Below are 17,818 nucleotides of genomic sequence, written 5' to 3' on the forward strand. Positions count from 1 at the left end.
TAGCTCTCCACATTTCATTCATACCACCAGAACAAAGTGACTGTGAGTGTGTGCATGTGTGTGTGTGTGTGTGTGTGTGTGTGTGTGTGTGTGACTCTCCACCTTATTTTTTTAGACAGGGTCTCATTAAACCTGGAGCAATTTGGGCTAGATTGGCAGGCCAGCAAAGCCAGATGTCTCTATCCCCACAGTGCTCAGATTACAGCGGCACACCACTATAATCAGCTTTCACTCGGTCCTGAGGATCTGGAATCAGGTCTGGAATCAGGTCTTCGTGTTTATGACACTTTACACACTGAGCCATTTCCCCAGCCCTCGGAGTAATCTTTTTAAGGACATAAAGAAAAGCACACTGCTCCTCTGTGCTAAACCCTCCCATTGGTCCCGACAGCACTTATAAAACTCTCAACCCCAGAAGGTCTACAAGCCTGCACCTGGCCCCATCACTACCTCCTGCCCTTGTTACCTTTTCCTACTCTCTTTTCTTTCTGAAACAGGGTCTCACTAGATAGTCTAAACTGGCTTCAAATCCACAATCCTGCTTCTGCCTACCTAATGATGGAATTATAAGCATAAGTCACCATGCCTGACTGCCTTTCCTATCTCTCTTTTTTCTCTTTCTTTTTTGGTTTTGGTTTTTCAAGACAGTTTCTCTGTGTTAACAGTCCTGGCTATACTGGGATTAGCTTTTGAAGCTGGCCTCAAACTCACTGAACTCTGCCTACCTCTGCTTCCCAAGTGCTGGGATTAAAGGCCTGCACCCACACAGCCCGACCTGCCTCTCCCATCTTTGCTTTTTTGTAAGCTGGCTTCCTGACAACACCGCAAGCATTGCAGGGATGGTAAAAGGACCTTTGAAATGACCATCCTCGCTGTCTAGGTCATTCCTTCGGATAACTGTTCTCTGCATTACACTTTCTTCCACTATGAGCTCAGAAGCACCTTCCACGTGAGGGCCCACCTGACCATTTAGCTTAGTACTTTTTTAAAAAAATTATTTTACATCCCAGCCACTATTTCCTGTCCCTCCTGTCCTCCCAGTCACTTCCCCCATCCCTGCTCTGTTCCTACCCACCCCCCAATCCACTCCTCCATTTCTGTTTAGGAAAGGGCAGGTCTCCGGAGTATCAACAAAATATGGCATATCAAGTTGCAGTAAGACTAAGCACCTCTCTATGTATTAAGTCTAGGCAAAGTGGCTCAGTATGAGTAGGGTCTCAAAAGCCTATAAATGATACAGCGCCTATTGCCACTGTTAGGTGTCCCATAAGAGGATCAAGCTACACAACTGTAACATATATGCATAGGGCCTGGTAAGTCCCATGCAGGCTCCATGGTTGTTGGTTTGGTCCCTGTAAGCCCCTATGAGCCCAAATTGGTTGAGTCCGTGAGTTTTCTTGCTGTGTCCTTGACCCCTCTGACTCCTGCAATCCTTTCTCCTCCTCTTCTGCAGGATTTCCCAACTCTACATAATGTTTGTCTGTGGGTCTGTATCTGTTTCCATCAGTTGCTGGATGATGCCTAATGACAATTGGGCTAGGCACCAATCTGGTCCCAGATGGCCAGTTTAGGCTACGTATCTGATATTGCTAGGAGCTTAAGCTGGGGACCTTCCTGGGAAATTCCCTCACACCAGGTTTTTACCTGATCCCAAAATGCCCCCCATTTCCAGTTGTCTCTTTCAGTATTCCCCAGGCCCCCAACCTGATTGCTTATGTTCAGTTTGTACAGCCATTTTGGAAGTCAGTGTGGTGGTTTCTCAGAATCCTGGGAATCAACCTACCACAAGGCCCAGTGATACCACTCTTGAGCATATACCCATAATATGTTCAAACATACCACAAGGACAGTTTCTCAACTATGTTCATAATAGCTTTATTTGTAATTGCTAGAACCTGGAAACAACCTGGATATCCCTCAACTGAGGAATGGATAAAGAAAATGTGGTACATTTACACCATGAAGTACTACTCAGCTGTTTAAAAACAAGGACACCAGGAAATATAAAGGCAAATGGATGGAATTAGAAAGGATCATCCTGAGTGGGAGAACCCAGTCCAAGAAAGACAAATATGGTATGTACTCACTTATAAGGGGACATTAGCTGTAAAATAAGGATAACCATGCAGCAATCCACAGCCTTAGAGAGGCTAGGTAACAAGGAGTATTCATGGGTGGACACCCAGATCTGTGGGAAGGGGAAGAGATTTCATGAGTGGACTGAGAGCAGGTGAGGATGGGAACCGGAATGACCAGCTTAGCATTTCTTAAGCCCTTTCTTTGCTTTTCTTTTTAATTCCAGAGCATTTTAAAAATTTATATATATTTTTTTTATATTTATAAACAATCTTATTTTACATATCCCAGTTCCCTCTCCCTCCCATCCTCCCATGCTCCCCACTGGTCCCCCAAACCCACCCACTCCCCAAGGATAGTGAGGCCTTCCATGGGGGACCATCTAAGTCTGTCATATCCTTTGGGGGAGAACCTAGGCCCTCTTTCGTGTATCTGGGCTGCAACAGTATCCCTCCATAGGGAATGGGCTCCCAAAGTCCATTTGTGCACTAGGGATAAACCCTGGCTCCACTGTTAGAGGTCCCATAGACTGCCCAGGCCTCCTAGCTGTCATCCACATTCAGAGAGCTTGGTTTGGTCCAATGCTGGTTCCCCAGATTTACAACTAGGGTCTCTGTGCCCTCACTAGGTCAGGTCAACTGTTTCTGTGGGTTTCTACAGCACAGACTTAATAGAGTAAGCCAGTATAGGTTTAGAGTGAGGTCTGGCACTAGGGAAAAGTTCAGGGAATCCAACTAAGAATCTAGGCAGTAGTGGAGAGGCTGCCTTTGATGCCCTTCCCCTGTAATGATATTGATGACTACCTTGGTTGCCATCCTAGAGCCTTCATCCAGTAAGTAGCTTATCAAAGAAGCAGGCACCCACAGCTAAACACTGAGCCATACTCCTGGAATCCAGTTGTAGAGAGGGAAGGGGATGAGCAAAGGAGCCAAGACCGTGGCTGGAGAATTCCAGAGCATTTTAAAAATCACCTTTCTACACAGTTTGCCTGGTTAACTCATTGTGTGAGTGTCCAGGCTGGTCCTGAGAATGTGACTCCCGTTTCAGCCTCTTTAGTAGTTGCTGTACCATGCAGCTTCAGTTCACTTATTTCAGTAAGTTCGTTTTTCTGACCAGAATGAAAACTCTGTGGCAGGCTCAGTTCTATCTTTAGAGTTTCAAACAGTATCTGGTACACAGGAAGGGTGTGTGTGTGTGTGTGCTGAATTAAAATAATATAGAGAGCAGGAAATTAAGGAGGGTCTCAGAGAAATCTTGCTTTTGCTCAGGTGTAACTAAATACAGTGGATAAGGAGAAAAGTGCCTTATAAAATATGGATAATCACTCATCTTTCATTTCTTACTTTAATCAAGGAAGAACAGAAAGGCACCTTTCTTCCCTCTCCCCTTTCTGCTGGGGACTGAACCCAGACCCTCATACACAGGCAGCAAGCACTCACCACTAAGTCACATCAAGAGGAGTCTCCCCACTTATGGATTGAGAATCTGGGCCCTGCAAGTTTGTCTCAGTTAAGCTTCCTAATACACATAGTTAGAGTCTCACTAATATATCTACCAAATACCCTTTCTGGTAAATTGGAATGTTCAGTTGCATTAGATTTTAACTGATGGAACTGTCAAACACTCTTTGCTGGAAAAATCCCAGTCTCCATAAACAGCTGCTCTCCCAAAGCAGCTAGGAGTCCATATACATTGACACTGTAAATATGAAAATGACTGTATTATCATCTCAAAGCACTCAAATTACCTCTTTAGTCCTACTCTTCTCTGTATCAGCTCCATTAGCCTTGCCTTTGGATAAGCAATTCTCCAAACTAGGACTTTGTGTGCACAGGGTCACAGGGCTTCCAGTGTTACAAAGAAGCTAGAAGAGGGTCTGAGCCTCCCAACCCCTTACCCTGGAAGCTTCAAGTAGGAGTAGACACATTCTCCAGTAGGTGTTTACAAATAGAACACACACACACACACACACACACACACACACACACACACACACACACACAAGGAGTGTGGGTTAAGGGCTGAGGAACCCCCAAAAATAGGGGTGATGACATTTATCCCCACAAGCTAAAGCTGAGATAGAGACCAGAGTATGGAAGGCAAAAATAGCTGGGCACATCACAGGCTATTCAGAAAGGAAGAGATCCAGCAAGGCAGACATGTTTTCCTGAGGCCTGGGAGGATGGCATGGTCCTGGGTTTAAGGGCACATGACTGGAGTATGTAGAAAGGATAGGATTCTCTCTGGCACCAACAGTGTAGAAGTTTACTGTTTCAAATTGTCATGAATCTAGGGGAAGGAAGGAGCTTTAATATAAAATCTCTTCTAGTTTCTTGCTCACAGGGGAGTTGGCAGCTTATCACTCTTTTTCAGTCTCTTCAGCTCTCAGCTGAGTTAGTAGCTTGGGTAGGAGAATAAGGAAGCCTTGGCAACAGAAGGATAGAGAGGGCTGGAAGAAGAGCCCCAGAAGTCTGGGGTCATGTGCTGTGGGTTGGCCTCAGGAGGTGGATGAGTTTCCTGCAATGTCTGGCAGAGGCAGGCCTGGTGCTGCTATTCGGCAGTAACTGAGTTCCCAAAGAGAGCAAGGCTAATTTCTCACTGGCACCCATGGACACCAGCACCTGTGGGATAGGAAGCAAATGGCAGAAAATGATGTAAGGGTGAGAAACAGTGGTGTTGGCACATGCAAGGGCGTCCCTTTAACCGAGAAAAGGGAAAGGGGCCTTTTGGGGGTTCAGGATAGACTGATCAAGACAAGAAATCTCAAAGAGCTATGAATCAATATCCAGGTATTTATTTACACTCGCTTTGGTACTGCCCATAAAAATCAATGCACCAGGTGACCCAGTCACTTGTCTCCAGTAAGAGGTTAAGGAAAGCAGCAGAAGCTGACAGAAAACCTGAACATCTGCTTCCCAGTGGGTCCCTCATTTCCGACCAAGCTTCTCTTTCCTTGTTTCCCCATTTGAAATGCGGAAAACTCTTTTAGTGCCAGCAGCCACCCTGTCAAATGCCTGTGGTTCTAATGTTACCACACTGACCTATTCTACTCTGTGGTCTCTCTGATGTGTGATTCCCTCTGGGTTCTTTAGAGACTCAACATCAAGCCGAAGAAGCAAAATAAGATGGTATTTGATGAGTACAGGCTATATACCCAGTCTCACCTGGTGGCACTGTAACTTTGACAAGTCACTAAACTATTTATGCTTCAGTTTGCTTACCCGCAAAATGAGGGTAATAAGAACTTAAATGAAATAATAAAGGTAAAATGCTCAGCATGGTACTAAAAGCAAAAACAGTTGGCATCTTCGTGGCCTCAGTATCTCCTGGTTTTCCCTATCTCCTTCCTGTTTTGTGTCTGGAAGAGATAAGCTGAGATCTTGAGATCTCAGGCATGTCCTAGCCCAGGGGAGCTTTCCAGATTCCTTCCCTTCTCTAGGCTGGGAGAGGGTAAATGGGAAACCTATTTCTAATATACTGTCTTTGAGTTTCTTACACCCAGACAGGGACATATTTTGCATTTCTAGGTGTCTTAGGTCCTCACAAATTACATTAGAGAAATGCTGTGAACTGCAGGGGCCTTTGGTCATCATGGCACATAAGTCCCCTGGCTTTACCTGATGAATACGGGGCTCTTGTCGGAGGCTGCGAAGGGCAATGAGGGCGGCCTCCTTGACAGTTGGCTGAGGGTCCCTGCATGCCATTTCCAGGAGCCGCTGGGGTACTTGGCACTGTAATAGTTCCTTGCCCAATCCTTCAGGTCCCAGATTGCCCAGAGCTGAGGCAGCATTGCGCCGGATACCATCCTGAGGATCTCCAAGCAGCTGGGTCATACTGGGCACTGCAGCAGCCAGGGCAGGTCCCAAGGGACCAGCCTGGTAGGCTGCATTGCCCACAGCAAAGCTGGCACTGCGTCGCACGGCAGGGTCCTTGTCTCCAAGCCCTATCAGAAGAAGGCTGAGCAGTCCAGCCTGGCTCTGTAGTGCCCCACGTAGGGCCATGCTGTGTTGTAGTAAGTGTCCCAGAAGCCTGTAAGTATGGACCCGCACAGTATTCTCTGAGTGGCCCAGGAGGTTGCGCAATGGCCAATAGGACTCATCAGAGCCAGACAGGAGCTCTTGGATAAAAGACAAGTGACTAGGGGATAGTACCCGGGCTGTGTGGGTCAAGAGGGACAGAAGGTCAGAGATCATGCGGGGTTGATCACTCAGTAGAGCAATAGAGAGGAATGAGATGATGGTTCTAGAAGAGGTAGCTACTGTATCCACAAACTGCTTGAGAGAGGTGGGATCCATGAGGGCCAGGCGTGTAAGGAGACCAATGGGCAGCTCTGCTTGTAACAATGGAAGGTGGTGGCAGCAGACCTGGAGGAAATCAGAGTTGAGGTAAAGGGGTTAAAGAGAGGGAAAGATACATTGCAATGGGGAAGGGAGAGCCCCAAAGCTGGGCGAGAGAAATGCTAAGCCAAGGAGAGAAATATCCCAGTAGCAGAGCCTCGCTCCATAGCACAATGCATGAAACCCTTGTGGAGCCCAAGAACAGGTCCTTTTGACACTGACACCAGGCTCTGCAAGGGCACAGTTTCTGCCCCCAAAGATCCAAGGCATAATGACAAAGAGTGCCAAGGCTGACTAAGGAGCTGAGCTATAGTGTCTGGCCTCCCTACTGAGTTCCAAGAGAACCAGACAAGAGACTAGTGGACAGTGGAGACCTTAGCTCAGTTTCAGCTGCATGTTTGACTGGGTCTGAGCATTGCCTCCACTCCAACACTTGGTCAAGCTAGATGCCCTACTCTTTGAGGGTCTAGGAGAGCTCTAGAGCTATTGGGATGTAAGTCCGAGGATACAACACTGACCATCTTCCTTTCCCACCACCACGCCTAAATAACTTCTGCAAGTACCTGCAGCAGATAGACTGCAACTTCTGAGTCCCTGAGGTCAGCCAAGATGCCCACAAGGAGGTCAGCATCCATATCCAGGGCGAAAGGGAAGCAGAGCAGCTGGCACACAGAGTGTACCACCACAGGGAGAAACTCAGGCCCCTGGGGCCTAGGAAGGGAGCAAAACAGGCGTACCCTTTATGATGCTTCCCTCCCTCGCTTCACATTTCCTCCCCCAACTCCACTCTCCCAATCTCAGCTACTCCTTAGGTTCCCAGCCTAACCCTTACCCCACATCTAGCCTTATAACTCAAGCGGCCAGCTATTTGTCTCCTGCTCCCACCTCCATTTCCCCTGACTCTGAGTCTCCTGTTCTAGTTCAGACTCACGCTTGGCTCAGGTGATGCAAGAATCTGGGGGAAAGCAAGTGCTTCAGGGTCAACATGAGGATACTTCCATGCTGGGACAGATGGTTCAGGCATAACTGGGGCTCCTGGGTGAAGATGGCCATGGCCAGGCTCAGCAAGGCTGCCATGCCTGAAAACAACAGAGAATGCAGACCTAGTGAAGCATGCAAGATGTCCAGATGCCCCTGATCACCCAAGGGTCCCATCCTTTCTGCCCCCCCATTGGTGTCTCTGACACCCTCTTGCATACAGCAGGAGCAATTATTTGTAGGCTAACTCAGTTCTAAGCTGCCTCCTTTTGAGAAAGGACCTCTACCAACAGTGCTGTGCTAAGAGAAAGACACCTTGGGGTGAAATCAGTGTCCAGTCTGGCTCTAGGCTGGGTGGATTTGGCAGTGATAGATCATCTTCCTGTACAGTCACCTCCTCAGGTAGCCTCAGGGCCATGGAAAAGCGGTGCCACAGAATGGTCCACACCTCGGAAGCAGCCACATCCCTGATCAGGCCAGGTTTCCCCTGTTTGGGAGGAGGATATGCACAAGTCAGGGGTCCAAATGCCTTGTCATTTCTGTTCCTAACCATACAGGGCAACAGAGCCTGAATCTCCCTTCTGTCTTCCTACCTAATATTTCTGTATTTTCCTTCCTTTCTTTACCTGTTTCCCCTTTATCTTTCCTCCTTTCCTCCCTCCCTTCTTTTTAGAAAACAACATCTCGTTATGTATTCAGGCTACCCTCAAACTTAAGATCCTCCTGCCTCAGCCTCTCAAACCCTAGGACTGTAACTCCATCACCACACGCAGATTTTGTTCCTTTCCCATCACAATCTAACCCAATCTCTCAACCTATGTGTGCACCTATGGAAAACCAGGAAATCATCCTGTTCAGATCGGCTCATGTCAAGGCCAAGTTGTGTACAGGCCTCCTATTAAAAAACTTGTTTTGGTATGTTGAGGCAGGACCTATGTACCTCAGGCTAGCTTCAAACTCACTATGTGGCCAAGACTGGCCTGGAACTCCTTGATTCTCCTACCTTTGTTAAGAAAAATTCATATAAACAACAATAATAAAAATCCATGAACCCAAACCCCAAGTCTGACCCTAGAGAAGTTATTTTTCTCCCTGGGTCCCCGGGGGAGCGCAGTTTAAGAGCCCACTTCAGGGGTCCTGTTGAGGGTGAGGGGAGGCGTAGGGATCAGGTTAGTAAGGTTAACAGCAGTGTGAGAGGATGGGCAAGCATGGGCCCTTCACTTGTCATCCAGTGGCTTCCAAATACACCCAGTTCCCCTCTCTGCTTCTCCCCTATCTCACAGCACACCTGTACCTGTGTAAGGAGCTGAAGCAGAAGAATGAGGAGGCCATCGTAGAAGCCGCAGCTACATGGCGGAGTCAGCCGGACCTGTCGGAGACAGGCATAGGAACACAGATATTCAGGAGAGACGAGGTCGCTACCTAGACCAGGCTCCCAGCACCTGGGTGGGTAGAAAACTCTTCCCTGGTCTGGCAGAGTGGGACAAGTTTCAGATTTAGGAGTTTTGGTTCTTTCTTATTCTTCCATCATGTTCCTAAAACACATAGTCTAGTAGGATAAGCTTTTGGGTCCCAAAACAATTCCAGTTTAGGAAGATGTTAGTTAATCAAGAAGTTGGTTACACAATTGAATGTGCATAACAGCAACCCCTAGAGGCAGGAGACATATTCAACATTTTAAAAGCAGGGCTGGAATGTAGCTCAATGGCAGAACATTTGCCAAGGTTGTGCCAGACCCTGGGTTCAATCTCTAGCACTCCAAAATAAGCAAATAAGAAGGTAAAGACAGAAAAGGGAAGGAGAAAGCAGGGCATCCTAAGAAGTGCAGAGCACAGAACACAGAAAAGCTGGTGGTATAAAAGTTCATAATGAATTCTGGAAATGAATGACAACTCTTTAGAGACCACCAGCATCAGATAAGTTGTGACAGTGTACAGCAGTAGTTCTCAACATTCCTGATGCTGCGACCCCCAACCATGAAATTATTTCATTGATACTGTGTAACTGCAATTTTGTTACTGTTATGAAATATACTGTAAACATCTGATATACGACACTCATAGGGGTTATGCCTCACAGGTTGAGAACCACTGGTTTACAATCTGAACTGTTTCCTATAAGCAGTGGGAAGCCATTAAAGATTTATGCAGCCTGATTTATGCTACACATTAGCAATATTTTGTGAAATAACTCATTCACTGCTTTATTCTCAGAATTTAGAACAATTCAAAACACTCAACATACAATTCTATGTTCAAAAAACAGCAGTTGAATACATGACCGTATTTTCCCTTTTAAAAGCTCACTCTGCCAGGGTAGTGGTGGTGCACGCCTTTAATTCCAGCACTCAGGAGGCAGAGGCAGGCAGATCTCTGTGAGTTCTAGGCCAGCCTGGACTACAAAGGGAGCTCCAGAACAGCTAGGACTAAATAGGAAAACCCTGTCTTGAAAACAGAGAGAGAGAGAAAGAGAGGGAGGAAGGGAGGGAGAAGGGAGGGAGGGAAGAGGGAGGGAGGGAGAGAAGGGGGGGGAGGGAGGGAGGAAGAGTCAGTCCCAAAGGGCCTGAAAAGGAAAAGGACCAAAACAGGGCCACATAATGGCCTGGTTTCCTAAAGAACACACAGGGTATCAGCTACCTCTCCATGTTCATTAAGGAGAAAAGGCAGGAAAGGTAGAGTGGACACTGCAGGAGAAGAGAACAGGCTAAAGCTTCAGGAAGGACTTCAGTCGCAAGAGCATGAGCTCCTGGAGGGGACTGAAGCAGGCAGAGGACCTCTCACCTCAGATACCTGGACAAGGGGAACCTCTCACCTCAGATACCTGGACAAGAGAACCTCTCACCTCAGATACCTGGACAAGGGGAACCTCTCACCTCAGATACCTGGACAAGGGGAACCTCTCGCCTCAGATAACTGGGCAGCTTCCTTTCTTTCCCTCCCTGCCTCCATCTTTGGAAGTTCTGTATCAGAAGAGAGACCCTGATCAGCCCTGCTTAGAGCAGCCCACTATCTGGTGGAAAAGGAAAGGACGACTTTTCCCAGTCTGTAGTTTCCTTCAGGCTTCCTGGATTTGGTCTTTCCCCTGGAGAGTGTCCTGGTGTTGGACTCAAAGGAAGCATGTCTGGCCCTTCCCCGTCCTCACCTCTGCAGGGGCAGACAAGGCATGTGCAGCTGCTGCCATCCACTCCTGGGGCTGGAGGTCAAAGATCACCCCTTGCTGACCAAGCTGTCCTAAGAGACAGGCTGCTGCATTCTGTGAGAAAGGTAGAGGAAAAGAAGGAGCATTTGAATCTGAATGGTGCTCAGGGCATGGCAAAGACGCTTGCAGAAACAGCTGCTGCGAACAGGACAATGGCTGCCTGCTCCCAAGAGGGTTAGACAAGGGGTGGAAGGAGAAGGAGAAAGCTGAAAACTCACCACCAGAGAGACGACATGTGAGTGGGTAAAAAGAGTAGCAACCTCACTGCCTAGCTTCTCCAATCTGGAATAGAGAGTGACAATGGAAGGTGACAACGGGCTGATGAGCGTCCTCCCTCCCTTGCACTGCACCCCCCCACCTACGCTGCACTGCGTGTCCGCCTCCAAGGCCCAAAGGTGATGAGGACCCAGGCCTGTTCTTTCCAGAGAAACGTCACTCTCTGTCTCAGAGCCTTCTAGGAAAAGGCTAAGGGGTGCCATTCCCTGTGTCAGGGTCAGCTCTGTGGGAAGGAGACTTTAGTAGAGACCTGACTTTATGACTCACCCAGAAGGCAGATCTTGGAGCCGAAAGACAAGGAGGGACAGGAGGTAGAGGGCCACCTCAGTGGACTCTTCCCAATCTGCTACTTTTACCTACAAAGGAAAGCTGAGCTATCAGAACAACTTCTGGGTGAGATGGACCACCCTGAGACACCCAGCCATGTTAGTGTCACTGGCTTACCTTGCCCTGGACCAACATCAACAGTGACTCCAAGGCCAGGGGCTCTTGCCCCAGAATATGGCACAGGTGCTCACTAATATAGCAGCAGGAGTAGAGAACCTAGGGAAGGTGACAGGAGCTGTCAGTGGACAGAATAGTCCTGAGGACCTACTGTGGAAGGCTCTGCTGAAAAGCAGGCAAGCCTCTTAGTAGAGCTGGTGTCCACATGTGGGGACTGGGATAATTGCGACCGTCAATGACTGGGGTAGGGAGAGCCTAAGGAGAGCACACCTCTGAGTGTTTCCGTGAGGGCCTTTCCAAAGGGGGGAAACCTGTACTGGACGTGCATGCACCATCCCCAGGATGGAATGAAAGGGGAAAGGAGACCAGACACCACAAATACGCTTTCTCTCTGCTTCCTGGATGCCATCATGTGGACTGCTCTGCTCTTCTCAGCCATGCCTCCCCATGGAGCTTTTCTCCTCTATGTGTTCCGGCTACCCAGAACTCACTATGCGGATCAGGCTGGCAGGCTGGTCTCAAACTCACAGAGATCAGCCTCCCCTGCCTCCTGAGTGCTGGAATTAAAGGTAAGCATCACCATACCTGGCTATGGATGATTTCTTTTTTACTCTCTCTCCTTCCCTCCCTTCCTTCCTTTCCTGGGAGTTAAAAGAAATCTGAAGTGTTGGGAGCTGTGGGAAGGAAGTACCTTGAGAAGGTGGAGGCATAGGATGTGATGCCGCAGACCAGAGACAAGGGATGGCCTCAGTTGGCTGCTGTCCTCGGTCAGCTGATTGGCCAAATGCCAAGAGACCTATGGAGACATACTCAGCTCCATCCCACCTCCCATATTCCACTTCCATTCCCCACACATCTTCAATTGGCCAGAACTCTCTGATTCTTGCTGGCCCCTCTTAGGCTCACTAGAAATCTCAGGCACCATTCTATTCCCAGTTTCTGCGGCCAGTGGAGAAATGAATCCTGCTCTAGTCTGATCTTAATGTAGGCAGGTAGAAAGGAATGTGTTCCAACTGGCTACCTTATCACCTGGGTAGTTACTGCCGAGCCAGGTAGCCAACTCATGGAATTTTTGCCATCCCATAGTGAACAAGTGACTCAGACCAGTATGGGAGTGTCTGTTTCTGGAAATCCTGAGCAAGGAGATACCCAAGTTTAGTTTTCTGTCTCTCAGCAGCAGTTGTGAGCAGACTCCCAGTTCCAAAACTGCAGGGAAGAAAGGAGCAAGAATTTGCGTCTCAGACCTGCTCCTTGGCATCCCAACAGCTCGGCAGCCCCACGGGAGCGGTACACATGGCTGCCAGGGCAGAAGAAATGGCTCCAGGTATGTCTTCACACTGCTCCCGCAGTGGCTGGCTCACTTGTGGGGCTCCTACAGAGAGACGGAAGCATACTGGCAGGTCTGGCTGCTTCTCATAGATTCCCCCAGTCAGTCTTTTAGGATTTTTGTTTTGTTTTGTCTTGCTCTGCTTTTTGGCTTTTTGAGACAGAGTGTCTTTATGTCCCAGTCAAGCCTTAAACGGTGAAGTTGAAGATAACTTTGATTTGTCTCCAGAGTGCTGGGATTACATGCATGTGCCATCAAGCCCAAGGCTGCATGCTAGGCAAGCACTCTACCAAATGAGCTACATCTCCAAGTTCAATTTACACTTTCTGAGCACCTGCCAAGTTTCAGGCACCATTCTAGATGATGGAAGTAGGAAGGACATAGGCAGACCTATGTATGAACAAGAAGGTCGGCTCACCTGGCGGTGTGTGGAAAAGCAGCTGTGGAACTGTTAGGCCATGAAGGAGCCCGTCCAACACAGCACGCTGTGTGGTCAACAGGCTGGAGTAAAAGGCATTGGAGATGGCCTGGCTGTTGCCATCCACAGCTTCACACAGGACAGCAAAACACTGAAGGGGAGAAGAGCAGAGGCAGCTGGGCATCAGAAACCTGGCTGGGCTTTAGTGAGAACCAAGAATACCTCAGGAACCCAGGAGAGGCATTACGAGCCCAGCAGACAGAAGTCTAACCTAAGAATTCTTTCCAGGGAAAATGCACCCACTGTCTTCCTGGTTTACAGAGAAGATTTGGGGGAGAATCCGTCCCTTTCTCTTTTTCCTCCTACTGACACACACATACTCTCTTCTCCTCTGTCTCTGTCTCCTCTGTCTCTCTCTATTTCTCTTTCTCTCTCCAGGGGTTCAACCAGTGCTGAAATTAAACACATGTGCCATTATGCCTGGCTTTTTAAAAATCTATTTATTTATTTGTTTGTTTATTATGCCTATATTTATGGCCCCCGGTGAATGCCAAACTACTCAATGCCTCTGCATTTTAGATATGGTGCTCTTTCTATCTAGAGTGGCCTGTCTCCTTCCCTGCCCCACCCAAGATGGCAAGCTGCTATGTATTATCTATCTATCTACCTACCTACCTACCTACCTACCTACCTATCTATCTATCGGCTTTTTGAGACAGGGTTTCACTGAGTTGTGTAGCCTGGCTTGTCTTGGATCTCACTCTGTAGACCAGGCTGGCCTCAAGCTTACAGAGATCTACCTGCCTCTGCCTCCTGAGTGCTGGGACTAAATAAAGGCGTGCACCACCACAACTGGCCCTACTTGACTATCTTTAGTCTCTTCAAGGTGGAGACTCTGTTACTCATGTGGCATATAGCACATGGTGAGAATTCAGCATTTGTTGTAGTAACACAGTCATAAGAAATACACTGGGAGAAACACAGGAAAAGACAGGAAGACAGAAATCTGGAAGCAGGAGGAGATTACCATAAGGCTGTCCCTCCGAAATGTCTGCTCGGAGTCATCTGATTGGGCCAACACCTTCCCCAACAAGTCCAAAAAGAGGTTGGCAGCCTCCTGAAACACCTGTAGGCTGGGGAAGAATGAACTCATGGCATCTTCCCATCCTCCCACTAAAAGCCTAGATATGGGTATGGAAATGGGCCAGTTCTGGAAAGGTAAGAGATCTTTGCTAAGGAACACACCAGAATGTTCCTCCTTTCATCTCTGCTGACAGACACACAAACAGAGCAGGGGAGGCAAGCAGAGGGAGCTGGGGATCTCATACACCATTCAAGCCTGTTCTCAGCTGTTCTCATATTCTGATCGCTCCACTGAGCCCATCTGTGTTGGGCGATCGCTGACTCTTAGAAGCTGACTGTCCTGGGACAAAGCTGCAAGTGTCTCAAGTCCTTATGAGGATCAACTAAATTCTGAAGGCTCGCCGGTGTCTCTCTAACCCTGTCACACATCACCACTTCTCACTTGCTCTCTTCCTATTGAGGAGGGGAAGAAATGTAGTAGAAACTGAGCCACACTGGCCATGAGGGCAGAGGTGTCTCTTCCCCCACCTGTCACCTGTCTGGCTCCTCTCCAGATTGAAGGTGCACGAAAAGTAGGCCTGAACCACAGCCACCAGGTCCCTTAAAAAGGCCCCATACCAAGGTTGCTGTGGAGAAAGGAGAGAAAGGGCGCATGAGGAACGGAGACCAAAGGCACGAAGAGCAGCAGTGAAGGCATGCAGAGTGCCCTGCAGCTGGCCAGGTGGAGGAGCAGGGGAGGAGAAAGACAAGAGTGCCAGCCAATGGGCTGCAGATCATCTGGAGAAGCCATCTGACTTGAGCAGTATGCCGGAGTAGAGGAGGGACTACTTCCATCAAACTGTCCTCTTCAGTTTCTTACATTTCCCTGAGTTTGACACTTGGCAGCAGAGTGCCTTAGTCTGCCTCACCACACCCTCGTCATCTGGGGGGGGGGGGGCTGTTCTCTGAGCTCAGCCATGTCAGGACCTAATGCAGGGAAGTAAAGGTTTAGCCCCAGACACACCGAGTCTTGATCCTAGCTCTCCCACCTATCACGTGGCCATCTGCAGTGACTGCAGGGACCAGTCTTCCAACTTCAGTGTCCTGTCTTGAAAACCAGATAATAGGGCTGGAGAGATGGCTCAGAGGTTAAGAGCACTGGCTGTTCTTCCAGAGGTCATGAGTTCAATTCCCAGCAACCACATGGTGGCTCACAACCATCTGTAATAAGATCTAGTGCCCTCTTCTGATGTGTACATGGAGGCAGGGTGTTGTATTCATAATAAATAAATTAAAAAAGAAAAAGAAAACCAGATAATAAAGCAGAAGTCTAACCCTCTGAAGCAACTCTTCCCAATATTGGAAAACTACCCTTTTTTTTAAACTCTGATTTTTATCTTCTCTTAGAAAACCAGATTAGGTACATTGACTCAAACTTCTTGGTGACAATGGGCTGGAGCTGAGAAGATGCTCCATTCAGGGTGGGGTGTCTAGCATACTCCCTATACTTAAACAGCTGTATACCTACCTGGCCTTCTTCACTGACTGAACTACTTGTTTAGCCCCAGAAGGCATCAGAATTTGCAAGTGATGGTCTGGGAATTAGAAAAAGAAGGATAGAAAAGAAGAGGCGGTCAGGTAACAGATGGCCACCCCAAGGGGAGTAGGCAAGGAGAAGGACCACCTCCTGTCTTTAGAGGCTGCTGGGCTGCTGTGTACCTGCTGGATACTGCTGCTCTGCTGGCTGTGTCTAAGGAGGCTGAGAGGCAGCCTGGGCAGTCCGGCCTCTTGGCAGAAGGAATACAAGAGCGCAGAGTCACTGCAGCTGGACAGGAGACTGCTCAGGACACGGAGTGCAGGAAGCAGGGGGGAAGCATCCTCTAGGATGCCTTCCAGGATCTGGAGAACATGAGAGAAAGAGACAGCAATCGGTATAATTATAGGTAAAAGAAGAAGAGTCACAAATAGTGAATGGCTCCAAGGAGTTAGCAGAACAGACCAAATATCAGGGAGGAAGCACAGGGAGACTGCACCAGAGAAGATGACTCTGGAAGGTCACCTGACATAGAACACCAGTGACCAAGGGGCAGGGGACCTCAAGATCTGTCACCAGACCCAGTACCATTGTTGTCTGTTCCCTCCCTTCAATAGACCTTCACCTTAAAGACAACAATAACATGGGTGCTGGAGAGATGACTCAGAGGTTAAGAGCACTGGCTGTTCTTCCAGAGGTCATGAGTTCAATTCCCAGCAACCACATGGTGGCTCACAACCATCTATAATGAGATCTGGTGCCTTCTTCTGGTTTGCAGGTATGCATGAAGACAGTACACTGTATACATAACAAATAAGTAAATCTTAAAAAAAAGACAACAATAACAGCAGCAACAACATCACCACACACAGTCTTCTGAAAAATAAAAACAACAGATACAAAACAATGTTATTTAACTCCAGAGAAACAAGACGTCATTCAGTTCTAGACTGCTGACATTTCACATGCCAAATTTAGCCCAACACATATCTGTATACAGCCTGCACTCTAAGAATAGTATCATACTTTTAAATGGTTATTCTTCAAAAGAATAACATTGACACCAAATGTCTTACATTTTTGTCATTCTCATAACATTGACACCAAACGCCTTACAGTTCGGAGTCCTCAATTTTGACATTTATTCTCCCATTTCCCAGTGTGTAGTAAAGAAAACTATTCATTTTAAAGACAGGGAACTGATGCATCTGTATAGATCAGAGCCCCATCAAAGATCAATCTAGGTCTTCGTGAGTTCTGATCCAGGGAGTCTTATGTCAGCAGCCAAAGACTTCCTGTTTTCTGAGAGGTAGGGGTTGGGCTGGTGAGACGGCTCAGCAGGCAAAGTGCCCACTGCAGAAGCCTGACGATTGGAGTTCTAGCAGAACCCACTTAAAGGTAGAATAGAGAACTGACCCCACAAAGCTGCCTCTAACGTCTGTATACTCATGCACTATATAGTGTGCCCCAAATTCATTCATAATAACTGGTTAATTTTTTTAAACAAACAGAGGTCCCATTATATTGTCCAGGCTGGTTTCAATCTCCTGGGCTCAAGAAACCACCTGAACCAGGTGTGGAGATGTACTCCTTTAATTAAGGCAGGGATAGGGGTGGGGCAGACGGGGGCAGGACCAGAAGCAGAGGAATCATTTGTGAATTTGAGGCTAGCCTGGTAGAGAGACACTGTCTCAAAAAAACAAAAAAAGACAGGCTGGAAGATGACTTGGAGGTTAAGAGCACTGACTGCTCTTCCAGAGGTCCTGAGTTGAATTCCCTGCAACCACATGGTAGCTCACAACCATCTATAATGAGGTCTGGTGCCCTCTTCTGGCCTGCAGACATACATGCAGGCAGAATACTGTGTGCATAATAAATAAATAAAATAAAACCTTAAAAAATCAAAAAAGAAAAAAGAAATGGAGGGAGGGAGGAAAGGAGGAAGGAAGGAAGGAAGAAGAAATGCTATAATTCAGTGGGAAAAGATTTTTTTCAAAATCACAAAAAGAGATGAACTTACTTCATGATGAAACATTTACTCAAAATGGGTCAGAGACCCTCGTGTAAGGTTTAATGGAACATTTAGAAAATCTTCAAGTCAGGGCTACATAGTGAGACCCAGCCTCAACAAGAAAAAAATGTGGAAACAAATCAATGGCCACCAGGTG

General features: G+C 47.7%; 1 protein-coding gene across 4 annotated transcripts in view; it reads right to left on the reverse strand.

Moving 5' to 3' along the window:
• Window positions 1-3,401: 3,401 nt before the first annotated feature.
• Window positions 3,402-17,818, reverse strand: part of Stk36 (serine/threonine kinase 36) — a 28,424-nt gene continuing 14,007 nt past the window's right edge. For all 4 annotated transcript variants that reach the window (XM_040753314.1, XM_040753312.1, XM_040753311.1 and 1 more), the window contains exons 12-27: window positions 15,836-16,015; window positions 14,666-14,763; window positions 14,082-14,187; window positions 13,055-13,205; window positions 12,554-12,681; window positions 12,001-12,105; window positions 11,310-11,408; window positions 11,133-11,221; window positions 10,808-10,871; window positions 10,533-10,643; window positions 8,686-8,760; window positions 7,707-7,878; window positions 7,345-7,492; window positions 6,977-7,124; window positions 5,694-6,440; window positions 3,402-4,697 (exon numbers count right to left, since the gene is read on the reverse strand). In XM_040753314.1, coding sequence (XP_040609248.1) covers window positions 4,554-4,697; window positions 5,694-6,440; window positions 6,977-7,124; window positions 7,345-7,492; window positions 7,707-7,878; window positions 8,686-8,760; window positions 10,533-10,643; window positions 10,808-10,871; window positions 11,133-11,221; window positions 11,310-11,408; window positions 12,001-12,105; window positions 12,554-12,681; window positions 13,055-13,205; window positions 14,082-14,187; window positions 14,666-14,763; window positions 15,836-16,015 — 2,565 coding nt within the window. In that variant the 3' untranslated portion in view covers window positions 3,402-4,553. The remainder of the gene's footprint in view (window positions 4,698-5,693; window positions 6,441-6,976; window positions 7,125-7,344; window positions 7,493-7,706; window positions 7,879-8,685; window positions 8,761-10,532; window positions 10,644-10,807; window positions 10,872-11,132; window positions 11,222-11,309; window positions 11,409-12,000; window positions 12,106-12,553; window positions 12,682-13,054; window positions 13,206-14,081; window positions 14,188-14,665; window positions 14,764-15,835; window positions 16,016-17,818) is intronic.

The sequence above is a fragment of the Mesocricetus auratus genome, unplaced genomic scaffold (assembly GCF_017639785.1).
Source record: "Mesocricetus auratus isolate SY011 unplaced genomic scaffold, BCM_Maur_2.0 Super-Scaffold_100010, whole genome shotgun sequence".
NCBI lineage: Eukaryota > Metazoa > Chordata > Mammalia > Rodentia > Cricetidae > Mesocricetus > Mesocricetus auratus.